This window comes from Crotalus tigris, unplaced genomic scaffold (genome assembly GCF_016545835.1).
Source record: "Crotalus tigris isolate CLP2741 ecotype Arizona unplaced genomic scaffold, ASM1654583v1 scf7180000018975.1359446, whole genome shotgun sequence".
Lineage (NCBI taxonomy): Eukaryota > Metazoa > Chordata > Lepidosauria > Squamata > Viperidae > Crotalus > Crotalus tigris.
Window position 1 is genome coordinate 1,246,492 of NW_024097306.1, and position 18,612 is coordinate 1,265,103.

Here is an 18,612-nt window from a genome sequence, read left to right on the forward strand (position 1 = left end):
CTAACAGTAGGAAAAAATTTGCAGCTATGTAACGATTCCTCCCCCTTTCCTTTATTAAGTAAACAAGAGTAAAAGAGAACAAGCAGATTAGCTCAAAATGACCTCTAAACTTCTAGACTTTTCTTAATATGAAGGAGAAATCACAACTAAACTCAAAATAACAACGGTCTTCCACATTGTCACTGTACTTGGGCAAAGAGACTCAGACTGGAATCCAGGCCTGGTCACATTTCTAACTAGGTGATATTGTGACAATTGTACATTCTTTATCTATGTGCCTCCCAGAATTGTTGTTAAGATAAGATACTCTAAACAATATCTTAGTCATATTTTGGGTTGCTGACTGTATTTGAGATCTAACAAGATTCCAATGCTTTCCTGTGTACTGAAGCCACTTAAACTGACAATCAAAAAATGGTAGCACATCTTCTTTGGCAAGTTAGTGCAGTTCTAGAATAATATGTGCTATTCTGATTTGTGTACTATTTATTTATTTTATTTATGAGACTTATATACCGCTTTAAGTGCAAGCACTCTCTAAGCGGTGTACACCAGTAAGCAATGTGTATGTATGTATATATATATATATATATTTACCTTGAATGAACACCCTGTCAGCCCAGATATGGGAGAAAGAAATCTTCTTTCTTTTCTTTTCTTTTGCCTGTATCAGCTCAATCTAGAGCCATCCACAAGCAGCAGTCACTAACTGCGACATCATTTTACATTTTTAGGTTTTGCTAACAAAGAATAAAGAGAGAATGGTATAGCTATTTCGGGTTCCTTTAACCCTCATCAGCCAAACTTACTCTTCTGAGATTCGAACCTGGGCTATCTGCATGTTAGGCAGATGTTATAACCTCTAAGCCACGGGCTTAGAGGTTATAACATCTGCCTAACATGCAGATAGCCCAGGTTCGAATCTCAGAAGAGTAAGTTTGGCTGATGAGGGTTAAAGGAACCCGAAATAGCTATACCATTCTCTCTTTATTCTTTGTTAGCAAAACCTATATATATATATATATACATTGCCCCCAACAATCTGGGTCCTCATTTTACCTACCCCGGAAGGATGGAAGGCTGAGTCAACCTTGAGCCGGTGAGATTTGAACTGCTGACCTGCTGAACACAGTCAGCTAAAGTGGCCTGCAGTACTGCACTCTAACTGCTGCGCCACCTCGGCTCATACTACGTGTACTATGGTACACAAATGGACCTTGAGTATGGAATTTTGTATCTTAGTATTTCTTTTCCTACTTTCCATGGCAAATAGTTAAAAAAAAATTGCTCATACATTGTTGGATGAGAAAGAGGGGAAATAGAATTAATTATCACTTCAATCAATCAAAATAGAGCTGGAAGGGACCTTTGAGATCTTCTAGTCTAGCCCCCCGCATTTCAGACAGGTGGTTGCCCAGTCTTTTCTTAAAAACCTCCAGTGATGAACTTCCCTCCTGTTGTTTCTCTGAATCAACTCAGCTATGCACTGATAATATGAAACAAAGAAGGTATGCTGTTTCTGGAAGTTCTTGTTTGGGTGGATAATTTTTTATGATGAAATCCAGAGATTACACAATTAAGCTATTTGCTCATCTTGTCACTATCAAAATATAGTAGGGTTCTAGGAAAAAGCAGTGTCCATTGAAATATGTTAAGCATCTGAAATTGCAAAAAGCTATCTGCTAAATCCTAGTGCAGGGGTGTCAAACTCAATTTCATTGAGGGCTGCATCACCATTGCGGTTGCCCTCGGGGGGCCGGGTGGGTTTGGCCAGGGTGGGTGCAGCCTACTGGGTGGGCGTGGATGGAGTGGGTGTGGCCTATAAGGTGGGCATGGCCAGCTCTACATCGTTCGTGTCAAGGGTGCCTGTGGGGGCCTGGGCAGGAGTGGGACAGATCTGAGGGTCTCTGGCAGAAGGGGGTGGGACCAGGGCAAGTGCCAAGGCAGGGTTCACCCGGCTCAGCCTCTCAGCGCTATGAGGAGAGCATCCCACTGCCTGCCGAAACCCCTCCCCCGGAGCCCATCAGGCTGGATATGTGAAGTAGGCGAGGGCCATTTGCTGGCCACTTCCAGGCGATGGTGCATTTCTTCATTCCTCACAAAGACTGACACCTCCCCAGCATGCACCCAGGGGGTAGGGCCAACACGGCAGGGGCTGGTTCCTCGCTGTTTCCAGACGGCCTTGTGGAGCTAAGACTGAATGCGTTTCAGCATAGATGGCCATCACAAAATTGTACATTGGCTCCCGGCCAGTCTGGGCCACGGCCAAGGCAGTGGGGGCTGTTCCCTCACTGTTTCCAGGATGGCTTCGTGGGCTACATGAAACCACTTCGCGGGCCGCATCTGGCCCCCGGGCCTTGTGTTTGACATATCTGTCCTAGTGGTTTAGGTTTTTTAAAGACATACTTAATTCTGTTTTTAGTCACCATGACCTGTCGTTTTTTTACATAATGGATTTCTAAAAACATTTCTTCCCTTATCTCACCTCCCTTAGCGCTCTTTTGCGTACAAGGTTGGAGAACCAGAGGAACCAAATTGGGGCATATGAGAAATCCTCCAGTACAGCCAATGAACCCTTTTTCTCAGAAGGCAAAAACCAAGCATTAATTATCACTGGATCGTGGCTGGTAAGTACTGGGTGCTCACACCTGCTACTTGAGTCTGAGAGAATTGTCCACAACCATTAATAATGGAAAAAGAAAGATGTGTTGAGTATTGACCATTCTGGGGAGGAGGGGAATTTTAAGAACTGTAATTCATCTGGAGAACATCAAGATGAAGAAAGTTGGATAAAAGTTTAAATTCTAGGGATCGCTCAAATTACATGTTAGCCTTATACAACCAGGATACTTACAAAAGAAGTTGCAAATGAAATTAGAGATAACCTTAGGAAAAATATGAAAGCTTTTAATGAGGGACTTGGAGAAGTCATTATACAATTGCGAAACTCAACAGTAACTTCATTTGGTTTAGCATAAGTTGGGACTGAAAAAAATAGGCTTTTAGGGTTTTATTATTACATCCTATAGCCGGGGTGGCGAACCTATGGCACGCGTGCCACAGGTGGCATGCAGAGCTCTCTCTGTGGGCATGCGCACTGTCGCCCCAGTCCTAGGCCTTCATCTAGGTTTTATAAAATCTTTTCATTTTAGGCCTCCGCCATCGGGTTCAATCAATCAATCAGTTTCAACTTCTCACGGGAAAAAAAATATCTTGCAACATTGGAATTTATTGATTGAACTTTTTAGTCCCACCCAGTCTGCCATTATCACCACAGCCATGCCAACCCAGTGGGCCATGCCCACCCAGTGGGCCACGCCTACCCGGCACCCGACGATACCTAAGTGGGTTTTGGGTTGCACTTTGGGCACTCGGTCTCTAAAAGGTTCACCATTACTTTCCTATAGCTATAAAGTTGTTGTTGTTGTTAATTGCGAAGTCATGTCCGACCCATCGCGACCCCATGGACAATGTTCCTCCAGGTCTTCCTGTCCTCTACCATCTTCTGGAGTCCATTTAAGTTCACACCTACTGCTTCAGTGACTCCATCCAGCCATCTCATTCTCTGGCCACTTCCAGGTGATTCCCCTTCTCCTATTGCCCTCAATCTTTCCCAGCATTAGGCCCTTCTCCAGTGAGTCCTTCCTTCTCATTAGGTGGCCAAAGTATTTGAGTTAGCTATAAAGTAGCTCTCCTGAAATCCCTGTAGTGTCTGATTCTTGCTCTGATCTACCTCAAAGGGCTGACAGTTTCATCTATGTATTGTCACAGTTGAGGCTATTTGTCAAAATTTCCTAGCTGCCTTACAGAACTAAATAATGGTTGATTTGGATCAGTTCCTATGTATCTGAAGCAGGTATTGTTTATAGAGATATATTGATGAATCAGGTGGCTCATTCATAAATAAAGTATTTGGTAAATTAATTTGTAGAAGTCCATGAACATCTGTGTTGATGATATTTTAGTTATCTTTGGATTAACTTCACAATGTTCATAACTGGTCCATAAATAAGTTTATAGGGCACTTTTTTGACTAGAAAAGTTTTAAAAGAAAGAATAAATGCAATTATTAGATCAAATACTGTCTTGGTTCCAATCCCATGTTCTTCTGAAATCAGTTTTGCTTATTTTTAAAGACCATTTTTACTAATAACAGACATCTGTCCTTTTGTTATGGTTAATTTTTTTCATGCTTTGCATCATGTGTTCCTCTGAGCAAAATGGGCAAAAGAAATATGATATTTTCATCCCATCTCCATCCATCCATCCATCCATCCATCCACCTACCTACCTTACCTACCTACCTACCTACCTACCTACCTACCTACCTAAAAGTTTATAGAGATAAATCTTTTTTTACAGAATGAAATTCTCTTGGAGAAGAAAACGAAGAAAAGGAAGCTCCTGAGATTGAAATTTCCCAAAACAGCAGAAGAGAAGCTAAAGCATAAGGAGACAAAACGAAGAATAGACTTGAACAAGGAGCAGCAGCAACGAAACTTTGTTGATTTAGCTTGCGAGTGCAGTGCTGTGATTTGCTGCCGAGTAACCCCCAAACAGAAAGCCATGGTGGTCGATCTGGTAAAGAGATACAAGAAAGCCATAACCTTGGCTATTGGAGACGGTGCTAATGATGTGAATATGATTAAGAGTAAGTTAAACCTGACATTTTTTTCTTCTTATGGGTTTACTTCATATAGATGGGTTCTGTTTTCTGAAGGAGGTATGAAGGTCTCAGTCAATGAATCTTCACTCTGAATCAAAGAACACAGAAGATGGAAACATGGGGCTGGAAGGAACCTCGGAGATCTTCTAGTCCAGTGATTCTCAACCTTTCTAATGCCGTGACTCCGTAATACAGTTCCCCATGTTGTGGTGACCCCCAAGTGGGTGTGGCCACCAATAAGAGGGAGTAGGACAGCTAGGGAAAAGGGAAAAAAATGGCGGACAGCGTGGTTTGGTGACCCCCGTGAAATGGTCATTCGACCCCAAATGGGGTCCCGACCCACAGGTTGAGAACCACTGTTCTAGTCCAACCCCCTGCTCAAGGCAGGAGACCTTATACCACCCCGGTCCAATGGTTGTCCAGTCTATTTTTGAAAACCTCCAGGATGGAGCACCCACAGCTCCAGGAGACAAGCTATTCCATTGATTCATTGTTCTCCTGTCAGAAAAATTTCTCCTTACTTTTAGGTTGGATCACTTGATGCCTCTTTTAGTGAATCATTTCTGTTTTAATCTGGATCTAAAACTGGGCAGCAAACATTGCTGGGCACGGCTGTTAGATCCTTCATTATCCATAGAACTTTCTGGAGGCACTAAATTATGCTCCTATACTGCTGTTCTTGCATAAGATTATACAACAAAATTCAGACAAACTTTTCAATAGCCTTTTGGGTTATCACAACAGAGAAGGGGAGCTACTTTATCTGCCACAAAATAAACCTTAAAAGACAGAACATTAGTAGATGGGACCTCTGACTTGATTGTCAAGATCTAGTCCCTTTCTCAAGATTGAAAGACAGAGACATATTCCTCTTAAACAAAGCCTTAGTGTGTCAGGTAAGGAGGACTTGTAGGTCAAATATGACTCATGATTGCCTGTCGGAATTATACTGGGAGTTTGTTTCTTAGGATTTGAATTCAGCAGCTAAGAGTTCCTTGTTCAGAGACTGGGAAATACAATCTGTAAAATTGTTGGAATAATTAAACCGCTGCAGGTATAAGAACATTCTCAACTTTGTGTTGACAAAGGGCACACTTAACATGGCTTCATCCTAGTATGCAGTAAAAATTCTTACAATATGTAGCCAAGTTGTGTTGAGTGTCTCGACAGCTTCTGCTTGTTTCAGGCTAGATAGCTTGGCACTCCTGATCCTTGACAAACAGGCTGATGCAATAAATGAATGAACAATTGGTGTGACAGTTCTGTTGAAGTACTTTCCATATTCCAACTACAGTAAACCCTAAATTTAATGGATATGGGTTTAACAGAGTGGGTTTTAATGAAAATCCAATCCTTCCAATTCTCTTGATTTGCCAAAACAAAAATTAAGAGCCAATCTTGTCAACTGAACTATGAAAGTAGAAAATATATTTTAAAAGCATACTTTTTTTTTTTGCAACGTAGTCTGAATTTGGAGTTTGGATATAAAATTTGAATCAAAGGTGAAGGAAAATATCCTTAACTCTTATTCCATACATAAATAACTAAGAGTTTGGGAACAATTACATATGTCAGTGACTGATACTGTCAATAGCTTAGTCCATACTAAAATGATTTTGTGATTTTTTTTTAATCTTTGATTGAGAGCCTCTCAGAGTTGGTTAAAAGATGGGCAAATATATAAATGTTTTAAATTAAATAAACACCTTCTCTAAAAACAGAAATCCTTGATTGAGCAAAGAAAACCCAGATGACCACTGGAGATGAATATCTTTGAGTCTCTCTGATGAAATTAATTTTAATTATGTTTTCTTACATCATACCTTCAATTTTTTGCTTTAGAATTTCTTACTCCCTTTCTGCATGTTACATAAAATTCATTCGCAAGAAAAGGCATGAACGTATTTGTATGCATATCTCAAACTTTATTTTCATGGCAGTGATGGCTTTATGCAAACTATTATGTACTGTTGTGTTTTACTTAGTTCCTCCACCTGTACATTCTTTGCATTCTGCGTTTACTTTCTTGTTGTCTGCTGTTTCTGAATTTCACATTTTATTACACAATAAAGTTTTGTTAAAATTTTAATAATAGAAAGGTTTTTAAAAACGGAATGCTGTTTTGGGAAAATGCAGAGATGGCTGACATAAAAATAATAATGAAGGCTACATGAGATACAACATACACAAAACCAGGAATTAAATTGTGTTTGTTCCATAACATTTCTTGAAACATTTAGGTATCTGTTTTTCAAAAATTAATTGCCCAAGAGCTGATTAAAATAAATGAATGTAGCTTAATGCTGTGTATTTTTTTACTCTTATTCTAGCTGCCCATATTGGTGTTGGGATAAGTGGTCAAGAAGGGATGCAAGCCGTCATGTCCAGTGACTACTCTTTTGGCCAGTTCAGATATCTCCAGAGGCTGCTGCTGGTTCATGGTCGATGGTCTTACATTAGAATGTGCAAATTCCTTCGGTATTTCTTTTACAAAAACTTTGCTTTTACATTGGTGCACTTCTGGTACTCCTTCTTCAATGGCTATTCTGCTCAGGTAAAGGGTCAAGAAGACTTGTGAAACTTTGCAGCAGTCAATATTTATAAATATTTATGTATTTCTGCTGATTTGTGCAATTACAAAGGACTGGAATGCTTTAGGATAGATCAGTGATGGCAAACCTTTTAGAGACCGAGTGCCCAAACTGCAACTCAAAACCCACTTATTTATCACTGGGTGCCAGGTGGGCATGGCCCAATGGGTGGACGTTGCTGTGGTGGTCACGGCAGATTAGGTGGGTGTGGCCAAAGTAGGCGGGATCACCTCAATGTTGCTCATGGGGAGAGACACCTGTGGGGGCCGGACAGGATTGGGGGAGATCCAGGGGGTCTCTGGCAGGTGGGGCGGTGGGCAGTAGGCTCATCCTGCGGGGTGAGGCGAGCCAAGGCGAGGCAGGGCAGGGGTGCCATTGTCACAGGGCAAGGTGAGGCAGGGGCCGGGGCAGCTGCTGCCTGACACCATCGGCCCCTGCACACAGAGGCCAGTGAGCGCCTGGGTGCTGGGATACATCCGGCCATGTGGGACCTCGGCAAGTTAGCAGGCAGCTGATTGAAGAGGGATGGTTGCCATCTCCAGGCTATCGCATGCGTGCCCACAGAGAGGGCTCTGAGTACTGCCTCTGGCACACATGCCATAGGTTCGCCACCACTGGGATAGATGTTCAAGAACAGGTAGTCCTCGCTTAACGACCACTCATCCAGTGACTGTTCAAAGTTATGATAGAGCTGAACAAGGGGTACTTATGACTGATCCTTGAAGTTCTAGCTGCCATAGCATTTGACTTGATACTTTAGCACCCTCATCCCTTCCCTCTTATGGAACATTCTTCTCCCTGAAATTAGCTCCACCCGTTTTGATATTCCGGAAGTCCTTCAAGATTTGGTTTTGTCATCAGGTCTGGGATATCCAGAGAAGTCATGCTTAGATGGCTCCATTGCTGAGCTAGCCATTTTTATTCATTTATTTAAGAAAATTTATATGGCCACCCATTTACTCTCAGTGACTCTGGGTGGCTTACAAAAATTAAACCCAGTATAGAAATAATAAAAAAACAATACCCCCACTCCACCCTGGAGACAACAATCAATCAGACAAGACATTTGATTGGCTCCATCTTATTCTGGCTTCCCCCTCTTTGCCTAGGGTTTGTATATTCATTTTGGTAACATTTACCTTTTAATGTGGGTTTTTATATTGTTTTAATTTTTTTTGTTTTATTTGATCATTGTTTGTTGCCACAGTTGCTTTTCCTGATATGGATTAATTTAATTTTATTTAAATACAATTTAAATAAATATTTTTAAAGGTGTAATGTATTTTCTTTGCAATTACAGACAGCATACGAGGATTGGTTTATCACGCTATACAACGTATTATATTCCAGCCTACCTGTTCTTCTTGTTGGATTACTTGACCAGGTTTGTCTGAATAATAAACTAAAAATTGATCCTTAAAAGCTGATCATTGCTTCTGTGTGGGATGCAAACATGGCCTCTGAAATTTCTGTTGACTAAATTCACAAAGTACAATAAGCCATGATGTAGTTTGTTTGGTTTTGGCTTAATGCATTATGTGATTGTAAACAATGGTTTATGGTTTAATATATTGTTTCAACTGAGGCATTGCGGTTTATTTCACCTGCCAGTTAAACATTGCTCAGCCTGGAATGTGGATTCGGTCACTATGTTGGGAATATATTCTGACATAAATCAAAGTCTGACATAATAAATTATATTCTGTTACAAAACCATTTCCCCATATTGCATTAATATTGGACAAATAGTGCCATCATGTGGCTACTTTATTAATGACATATCCTTTGAAGCTGCCATTTGCCTATAAATTACTCATCATTAGATTCCTTGGTAGGAAATTTATTCATGTGTCTGCAACATTGCTAACACTTAAATGCTATTTCAGTGAAAGAACAGAATAAAACATAAACTCATCAATTACTAAATATGTGTGGAAATTAACATTTACCTTTCTTGTATTGGTTCAATTTGAGAGTGGAGGTAGTCCTCATTTGGTGGCTGATTTGTTTATCAGAATAACAGAGTTGGAAGGGACCTTGCAGGTCCTCAACCCTGGGCTAAGTGGGGCTTCACATGTGAGTATAAGCTCAAGTACCCCCCCCCCCTTGTGTGAGTGGAGTTTCGCACGCGAATGCAAATGTCTGCCACTCACACAAATGGAGCTTCACTTACAAGTGCTCTCCGCTCATGCACGAAGCTCCATTAGCACAAGGGATGGGCTTGTGCACCTGCCGCTCACACCAATGGAGCTGTGTGCGGCTGCCTGCCACTCACATGCCTGTCCCCTCCACGCTGGGCCGGGCTGCCAAGGTGGAAAGGTTGAGGACCGCTGTTCTAATCCAACCCTTATACAAGCAGGATACCCTATACCAGGGGTAGGCAACCTTGGCTCTTTTATGACTCATGGACTTCAACTCCCAGAATTCCTGAGTCAGCTGACTCAGGAATTCTGGGAATTGAAGTCCATGAGTCATAAAAGAGCTGAGGTTGCCTACCCCTGCCCTATACCATTCTGGATAAGTGGCTGTCCAGTCCCTTTTTCAAAGCCTCCAGTATTGGAGCACTCACAACTTCTGAAGACAAACTGTTACACTGGTTAATTGTTTCACTGTCAGGAAATTTCTTCTTAGTTCTAGGTTGGTTCTCTATTTGATTAGTTTCCATCCATTGTTTCTTGCCTTGCCTTCTGGTGCTTTGAAAAATAAATTGACCCCCTCTTCTTTGTGGCAGCCCCTCAAATACTGGAATACTGCTATCATGTCACTCCTGGTCTTTCTTTTCGCTAGCCTAGATATACCCAATTCCTGCAACTGTTCTTCATATATTTTAGCCTCCAGCCCCCTAATCATCAGTCATGATCAATCATTTGCAGATATGACTGACTTTGTGACCAAACCTCCCACTGACAACTTTTGTAGTTCTGTAAAAAAAGAAATGATCATGAGCACAGTCACTGTTTTACTTAGTGATCACTTTGCTTAATGACTCAGTTACTACTAACCATCACAGGCATCACTTTAAGAATCCTATCTAAATTATTTGAACAAAATTGGAGATCCCTTTATGTGCTATGGACTTCAGTGATAACACAGAGTGTGAGTGGACCCATCCCAAGCACAGGGCATGTCACTACTCCTCTGTGAACACCCTTGTGTTGACTTGGACATCCAAAGGGAGAAGACCTGGGCATGAACATTGCAGGGTGGGACTTGGGAACCCTATTTTTTTCTATAAGATGGATAGGTGGACAGCTTCAAACAAATGCAGAAGTCTTACCAGGAAATGAAAGTGTAAGCTCTCAAACAGTAGAAAGGTGGATCTAGCTTTCTTTTTAAAATTTTCTGCAGATATTTTGCATTGCCAACTCATTTCCGCCCACTGATGCATTAGCTAAAATGTGGCTATTTTCCTTGTGCATGTGATGTTGCACATCTGCTGTGGGAATGCATAGCAGGATAAATGATTTTCAAGCAGAAACACAACTGGATTGTAATTTGTCTTAATTCTTTCAATTAAGGATGTGAGCGATAAACTGAGCGTACGGTTTCCTACCTTATACATCTTGGGACAAAAAGACTTGCTTTTTAACTACAAGAAGTTCTTCTTAAGTCTGCTGCATGGTATTATAACATCGCTGATTATTTTCTTCATACCTTATGGCGCTTACCTACAAACCATGGGACAAGATGGAGAAGCTCCTTCCGATTACCAGTCCTTTGCAGTCACTGCCTCATCTTCTCTCATAATTGCAGTTAATTTTCAGGCAAGTCAATCAACCTTCATTGTTCCATACAGGTAGTCCTCGACTTATGAACGTTGATGTAACAACTATTCAGAGTTATGATGGTGCTGAAAAAAAGTGACTTATAAGCAGTCCTTGCACCTACAACCACCACAGCATCCCCACGGTCATTCCACCCAATTTGGGCGCTAGGCAACTGGCATGTATTTACAATGGTTATAGCATCCCAGGATCATGTGATTGCCCTTTATGACTTTCCCAGCCAGGTTCCAGGAAAAACAAAGTCAATGGAAGAAGCCGGATTCACTTAACAACTGCATAATACGCTTAACAATTGCAGCAAAAAAGAATTGTAAACTCAGGCATGGCTCACTTAATAACTGCCCTGCTTAGCAAAGGAAATTCTGGTTCCCGTTGTGGTTGTAACTGATAGGCTGCTTATAACTCCTTTAAAATGCCAGCTTGATGTTCATAGTTCACATTTAGAGACTTTGTAATTCTTTCTAATGTCTTTATAAAGATAAGTCCTCCCCTCCTGTCAAACCTGGCAGATTTTTGCCAAGAAAGGAAAAATGCTGGTTGAAGGAACTCGCAGATGTGGAGAGATGAACTAAAGGAAGTGAAATTGGTAGGAAGGAAAATTTGCAGATCTGTGTTTCTTCCTCTCAAGCTGAAATGGAAATTGGATAATAAATGAATCCAATCAGTTTTCCATATTAAACATAAAGAGAATTGATTCCGTTCCAGAGGCTGCTCCAGGAATTTGTATGATTCCTTCTTCCTAAATAAAATTAATGATTTAATTGGATTAGGACAAGCAATAAATATACCATTCTCTTCTAAACATTAAAAGTTAATGTATATATCGAGCCGTCATTGCTCATCAGGACTTATACAAGCAAAACCTGGAACTAGTTTTGATAGCTTTCCCACTTTGCTGACAGATTTTTTAAAAAAAAATATATTATTTTTTTTAAATCATGTCAGACCCCTTCCTTCTAAATTTCTTATGAACTTCTTAGGGAGTTGACTGATCCACAGTTTCAAAAATGTTGCTCTCTCCCATTCTTCCTTCTCAGCATCTATCTTATTGTTTATGGATCTCATATTCTGTCTTGTTTTCCTGTTTGTTTATAGATCGGAATGGATACATCTTATTGGACATTTGTTAATGCCTTCTCAATATTTGGGAGTATTGCACTATATTTTGGCATCATGTTTGATCTGCACAGTGCTGGGATCCATGTCCTTTTCCCTTCTCTGTTTCAGTTTACAGGTTGGTACTGATTTTTTTCTTTCTATGTTCCTCCCTTAAAAGTGTGTATCCTAGTTGATCTTTAAAAAAACAAAAGATTAGTGCCTCAGGTTGGACTGAAAAAGATTGTAAGCTTCAAAAGGGTAAGAAACTAAAATGACCCTTCACAACTTAAAGAATGTAATAAAACTGGCAGTAATACAACAATAAAGCTGGATTAAAATATTATGTTAGCACTTTATGGGTCTATTAGTTGATTTGATATTTGAACTCATGCCTATTTTGATTTGGTAGTTAGGTTTATAATCTCATTTTTCCTGCAGGAGCACAGGCACCTTAGATTTTTACTCCCGCCACAATAACCTTGTAGGGTAGACTAGGCTGAGAGTGACTGGCCCAAAGTCACACAGTAAGCTTCCCTGGCTGAGAATTAAGTTGGCCCCTGGTCTACCTGGCATTATACTAACACATTAACCACTGCCTTTATTTATGAGCTTAAATGAGTTTATACTTTTTTTTAAAAAAAGTTGTTACGTTTCAATAAAAATAAATAAATAGCAATTAACTAGACTCATCCTTTGCACAAAGAACAGTTTAAGTATGATTCCTGGAAGAAGCCATATTGCCCTGGTTCCTACATTTCATGAAGCCAAACAACAAATTAGAATGCTAAACCCAAAACACCGAAAAAATTACTTTTATTTAGATTATGCATGAAACAACCATTATGTTGAAAGACAACCACTTTCTCAGCTGTACAAAAATTATGAACAGAGAACAAGTGCAAAGGATTAAAAACTTAGTAAAAAAGCTTATATCCGACTTCTGACTGGTCACTTAGCAACAGTTTGAAGTTACGACAGACCCCCAAAAGGGTACTTATGACCCAGATTTGAAGTTCTGATGGTTGCCCCCCTCAATCACATGACTATATTTTGGGCATTTGGCAACCAGGTAACATTTACAGCTTTTTGCAGCATCCCTCAGTTGTGATTGCAATTTGCAGGGTTTTTCCCCCCGGAAATTGGCATTTACTTCCCATTTCTGGCAAAAAACACCCATAGCGGATAATGAGTTTGCTTAACAACCGCAGCATTCACTTAATGGCTATGGTGATTTGCTTAATGACTAACGCAAAAAAAATGTCATAAAATCAGCTTGATCTCATTATGACCCTCTTAACCACTGGAACAATTTACGACTGTAACTCTGGGCTCAATGATGGTCATAAGTCAAGGATTACACGTACTTTACAAACAGAAAGTTATCACAAGTGCCCCCCAAAGCTAGTTATATCACAGTGCAGGGTCTGCTGCATTTCTGAAAACAAAGCAACATGGCTCATTACAATGGAAGCTCTGGCCTTCATTCTCACATATATGGGAATGGATCTCTCAGTGTGATGCAGCTTTCATCATTTGCTAATGTCCCTGGGATGACTCTGTTGTTGCATCCTAAAGATTGCTTTTAGTTCTTGTTGGTTTGAAGGAACTCCACATGTGTCAGCCACCTCCTGTAACTGTCACTTCTCCTTCCCAGGTACCGCTGCAAATGCTCTCCGGCAGCCATATATCTGGTTGACGATAATACTGTCTGTCGCTCTTAGTTTGCTACCCATCATTGCCCTCCGGTTCTTGATGATGACGATCAGGCCTACCAAAAGTGAAAAGGTACGTAGGAAGTTCTGGTTATTAATCCAAGTTACCAGCAGTGGTGGGATTCAGCCGGTTTGCACCGGTTCAATAGAACCGGTAGCTAAATTTTGTAGAGTTCGGAGAACCGGCTGAACCCATCCTGCTTCTGGAAGTCTATTCTAGGCCTCGTAGGCCTGGAGGAGGTCTCCCAGGCCTAGAACGGCCCACCGGAAGTGCATGGATGTCACTTCTGGAAGTCCATTCTAGGCCTTGAAGGCCCAGGCCTACATCCATGCAGAGAACCAGATGTTTAGGTATTTGAATCCCACCACTGGTTACCAGTGAGTTGAAGAAAAGAGCTGGTTAGCTTTTTGTATAATCATGAATCCCTGGTTACAGTTGTGATAAGTCGTAAAGAAGGTCATCCATGTGACTGCCTAATTTTGCAATCTTTTTTATAATGGAAGGATTTTTTGCCTACTTTAGAAGAATGGTTTCTTAAAGTTTCTTATTTATCTGAAATGGCAAAAATTTTGGCTTATCTGAAAGACCAGTCGCAAGAGAGATATATTTTGGTGTGGAAAAGATGGGTGAATTTTATACAGAATAAATATGATATTAGAAAGTACTATTTAGCTTTTGAATAATGTATATTTAAGGGTAAGCTTTTGAATAACTTATGTTTAAGGATGGTAATTTTTGTTTTTATGTACTGGAGTTAAAGTGTTTAAAATTTTGTTTTTGGGATTTATGTATAATTGTTTGATGTTCATTTAAGTTCTATGTTTTTTGTTGTTTTTAACCCTGTATTCACCTCTGGGAAGTAGGGGGGAGGGGGTTGGGGGGTTGGGAGGGGGGGAGTATTTTATTGTAAAATTTTATAAACTTTCAATTAAAAAAAAAGCAAACCTATTAATCACTATGTACCAGTTTTGCCAAAAACCAGAAGTAAATGCTGATTTGGGGCAAAGCCAATGTAAAATGCAGTCACATGGCTCAAAAGATCATAAATGAGGACGGGTTGCTGAGCACCCAATATGTGGCCAGTAAGCATTGGAAGGGGTTTGTGGTCAGAACTTTAGAACTGGGTCATATGTAGCTTTGGCTACCAAGCAATCAGTGATAAGTAGAGGTCTATCTCTAGGATAATGGGAACAAACCTGAATCGGGGACCCTCGTTTGTCTATCTGGGTCTCCTCCATCAGTTCAGCCTTGGATACGTGCGTGGAAGCTTGATTGAGCATCTGTTGTATTTCTTGTATTATCTGTATCTGAAAATTTATGGTTCCAACAATTGGTTATAGAAAATAAATAAATTATTTTAAAAAAAACATTGCTAATGCTCCCAAAATCCTAGGAAACTTAGAAGTTAGATCTCTAATAGCTGCTACTGCTAGTTCTACCTCTTAATCTGTTCTACAATTGTCTCTTTTAAAGATTCGGAAGAATCGCAAAAAGTACAAGGTCGAAGAGGAGAAGTGGAAGCGAAGGCAGAGTGTCTTCCGTCGCGGGGTAACTGGCCGTCGTTCTGCGTACGCCTTCTCCCATCAGCGAGGTTATGCTGACCTCATCGCTTCTGGGAGGATCATGCGTCGAAGACGAGCATCCCTAACGGCAGTTCTGGGCAGCAATTTGGCTGAAATTAGGCGAGCTGAAGAAAACAGTTGATGACTCCCCAATCCCACAGAAAGTAGAGGAAGGATAGCACAAAAAGTTTTATTTTTTATTTTTACAAAGGACAATAGATTCTTTTTCTTTTTTGGAAAAAACTGTGCAAGGTTATGAAGGGAGTCTAATTATTATTTTTTTTCCAATTACTTTATTTGGGACTAAAATTGGACAGTCTGAATGGCAGAGTATTTTTAATTCTCCATCCTTGCATAAACATTGCTTCTGTTTGAAACTGAAGGATATCCTTATGCCTTGGGCTTCAAGTCCAACAATTTTAAGTTTTTTTTTAAAAAATAGTATTTAGTATTTTTTTAAAAAAAGAAAAACAATTCCGACAGATTTTATGCCTCAGCACCAAAGACAAACCATGCCCCGGAAACACAATTCTGAGTGCCATTTCATTCCGTTAATTTATTCTACCATCGTATCATTCTTCTTTGGCAGCCTAAGAATGATTTTTTTTCAACTAACTGTTCATTTTTATGTTACAAGCATTTAGAGCATAATGCACTATCCAACAAAAGTTGTATTGGTCGATCAGGGCTGCATGCTTTTAATAATGTTCTGACATTTTGGCAGAGAAAGCTCAACAGCTTTCAAGTGCATAATCAAAGGCCAGAGGTTCCTTCAGGAAAACAATAGCTTGTTATATATTTTCACTCTGGGCATTCTAGGGCTCTCCCCTCTCTAAATGTGTAGCAGCTCTGTAGCAGCAAGAATTAATATGCCTTTCTGATATTGTATTTTATACCCAGCCTTTTTACCTTCAGTACAAATCTTACTGTGTTATTTGCATTGGTTGAGAAATAAGAGAAATTCAATCAGTGGAGAGTTTCCTCTTGGATATGTTGGTAGATTTCATCCTTCGGTTGTTCTTAGTCAAGGGAAATGGCAATCTAGTCATTAAACAACAGGAGGCGATTCTTATATAGCATTGTCTTTTATGTTGGAATGATTTGTGTGAATATTGGAGCAGCATTATGCTTGAAGATGACAATGCCAATTTCATCACGCTTATGTGGCAAAAAGAGATGGGTGAAGGTTTATCACAAATCAAAAATTGCTCCCATGTTATATACCTGATGAAATCTATGAAAGAAAGAGCATAATGCACTATTCAACAAGTACTGGTCGATCAGGGCTGCATGCTTTTAATAATGTTCAGACATTTGGGCGGAGAAAGTTCATAATCAAACGGGTCTTCACTAGAGGGAGTGACGCGTCTTCTTCGTGGGAATGAGAAGCATGGTTTGAAGCACTACCTGGAGCAAGAATAATTTGTATTTATGATGAATCTATTGTATGATTTTTTTAAATAGTAAAATATGTTTTTTTAAAAAATGTATTCACCTACACATTTCATTGTGTTGGGACTTAAAAATGGTTTACATTTCAATACTCTCAGCATGCACCAAATGATCCTGTTTTGATATTCACAACTGTTCCCCACATTTGTGTAGGTGGGTGAATGGAGCTCGTCTCTTAGGAACACGGACTTGGTACATTCCTTCATTATTACTATTGACTGTTGAAAAGTTTACAGCTTTTCAGTAAATGACAGCAGATATTATTTTGATTCAAAAATTGATTTCTCTATTCAAAAATGAGGAAGAGGTTCATCTTTATCTTTCAGACTTCTAATCTAAGTGCAATATTTGCAACTTTAATACATTGATTGTATACATCTCAATTATAAAATGTAAATATTTTATTTCTTAAAGCCTTATGTATATATAAGTAAAGTGCCTTACTTTTTAATGTTTTTATCTGGTGTCAAAAAAAGTATTTTCATTGCTCTGAATGTTTCTATTAAAGTGTCCTTGGTGTTGTATGTGTGCACACATGTAACATTTGCTGATTCGTATGAAATTGGGGGCAGTAAAAGAGGAATCATCCAAACCCCCTATTCTCTTGGTTCAACTCGAAGGGGAAGAAAATCCTCTTTCAGTTGAAACAGTGATCAAGAAAATTCTCATTCTACACAATGGAATGGCTGGCTGTCCAATCTCTTCTTTAAAACCTCCATGGTGGAATGCCTACAACTTCTAGAGGCAAGCCATTGTATTGATGAATTGTTCTATCAGTGAGAACAATTCTAGTTTGGATCTCTCTTTGATAATTTCCATCCCTTACTTGTCTTACCCTCAGGTACTTTGGAGAATAGGTTGACCTCCTCTTTGTGACAGCCCCTCAAATATTGGAAGACTACTATCATGTTCGTCCCTAGTCCTTCTCTTTGTTAGACTAGACCAGAGGTAGCGAACCTATGGCATGTGTGCCAGAGGTGGCACTCAGAGCCCTCTCTATGGGCACCCATGCCGCCGCTGCCAGCGGCTTGCGCAGGTCCATTAGGCCGCCACCTAGAGCAGCAGCCCTACCCAGCACAAAGGAGGCGAAGCGGCCAGCTAGCAAGCTTGAGTAGAGGTGGTAGAGCACGCCCACACCCAGCAAGCCAAAGGCCACCCCGAGCAGGGAAAGCTGGATCCCCATCGGCACAATGGCCCCCCAGTCCCAGCTAGGATTGCGTGCCTCCCCCCATCTATGCTGGGCCTCCTGCCCACCACCCCACCTGTCAGAGACCCCCTGGATCTCCCCCAACTCTGCCCGGCCCCCACAGGCATCCCCCCATGAGCAAAATCAAGGTAGCCCTGCCTACCCCAGCCATGCTCACCCAGCCTGCCGTGACAATCGCAGCCATGCCCACCCAGTGGGCCACACCCCCATGCCCCCCCTGAGGGCACCACGCTGATGTGGTCCTGGCACTTTGTGATAAATAAGTGGGTTTTGGGTTGTAGTTTGGGCACTCAAGTCTCTAAAAGGTTCGCCATCATTGGACTAGACATACCCAGTTCCTGCAAAGGTTCATCGTATGTTTTAGGTCCAAAAAGCCTTTTGGAATTCCTATCCTCTGGAAGAAGCATGGCTTTAAGAAAGTTTTAAGAAAACAGAGAGGTTGTGATGTGGTATATTACAAAACTGAAGAGTGAATTTTCTCCAGTTAGGCTTATTGCATGTGATAGACCAAACAAAGTAAATTTAGCATTTCTCCTGT

The 18,612-nt window shown here is 40.5% G+C and overlaps 1 protein-coding gene across 1 annotated transcript in view; it reads left to right on the plus strand.

The window, feature by feature from the left end:
* The window catches only part of ATP8B1 (ATPase phospholipid transporting 8B1), an 84,223-nt gene extending 66,899 nt beyond the window's left edge, over window positions 1–17,324 (plus strand). The window contains exons 21-28 of the mRNA XM_039358061.1: window positions 2,495–2,627; window positions 4,363–4,651; window positions 6,997–7,220; window positions 8,558–8,641; window positions 10,776–11,021; window positions 12,138–12,276; window positions 13,795–13,925; window positions 15,327–17,324. Of these exons, the coding sequence (XP_039213995.1) occupies window positions 2,495–2,627; window positions 4,363–4,651; window positions 6,997–7,220; window positions 8,558–8,641; window positions 10,776–11,021; window positions 12,138–12,276; window positions 13,795–13,925; window positions 15,327–15,557 (1,477 nt within the window). The 3' untranslated portion in view covers window positions 15,558–17,324. The remainder of the gene's footprint in view (window positions 1–2,494; window positions 2,628–4,362; window positions 4,652–6,996; window positions 7,221–8,557; window positions 8,642–10,775; window positions 11,022–12,137; window positions 12,277–13,794; window positions 13,926–15,326) is intronic.
* The last annotated feature ends 1,288 nt before the right edge of the window (window positions 17,325–18,612 follow it).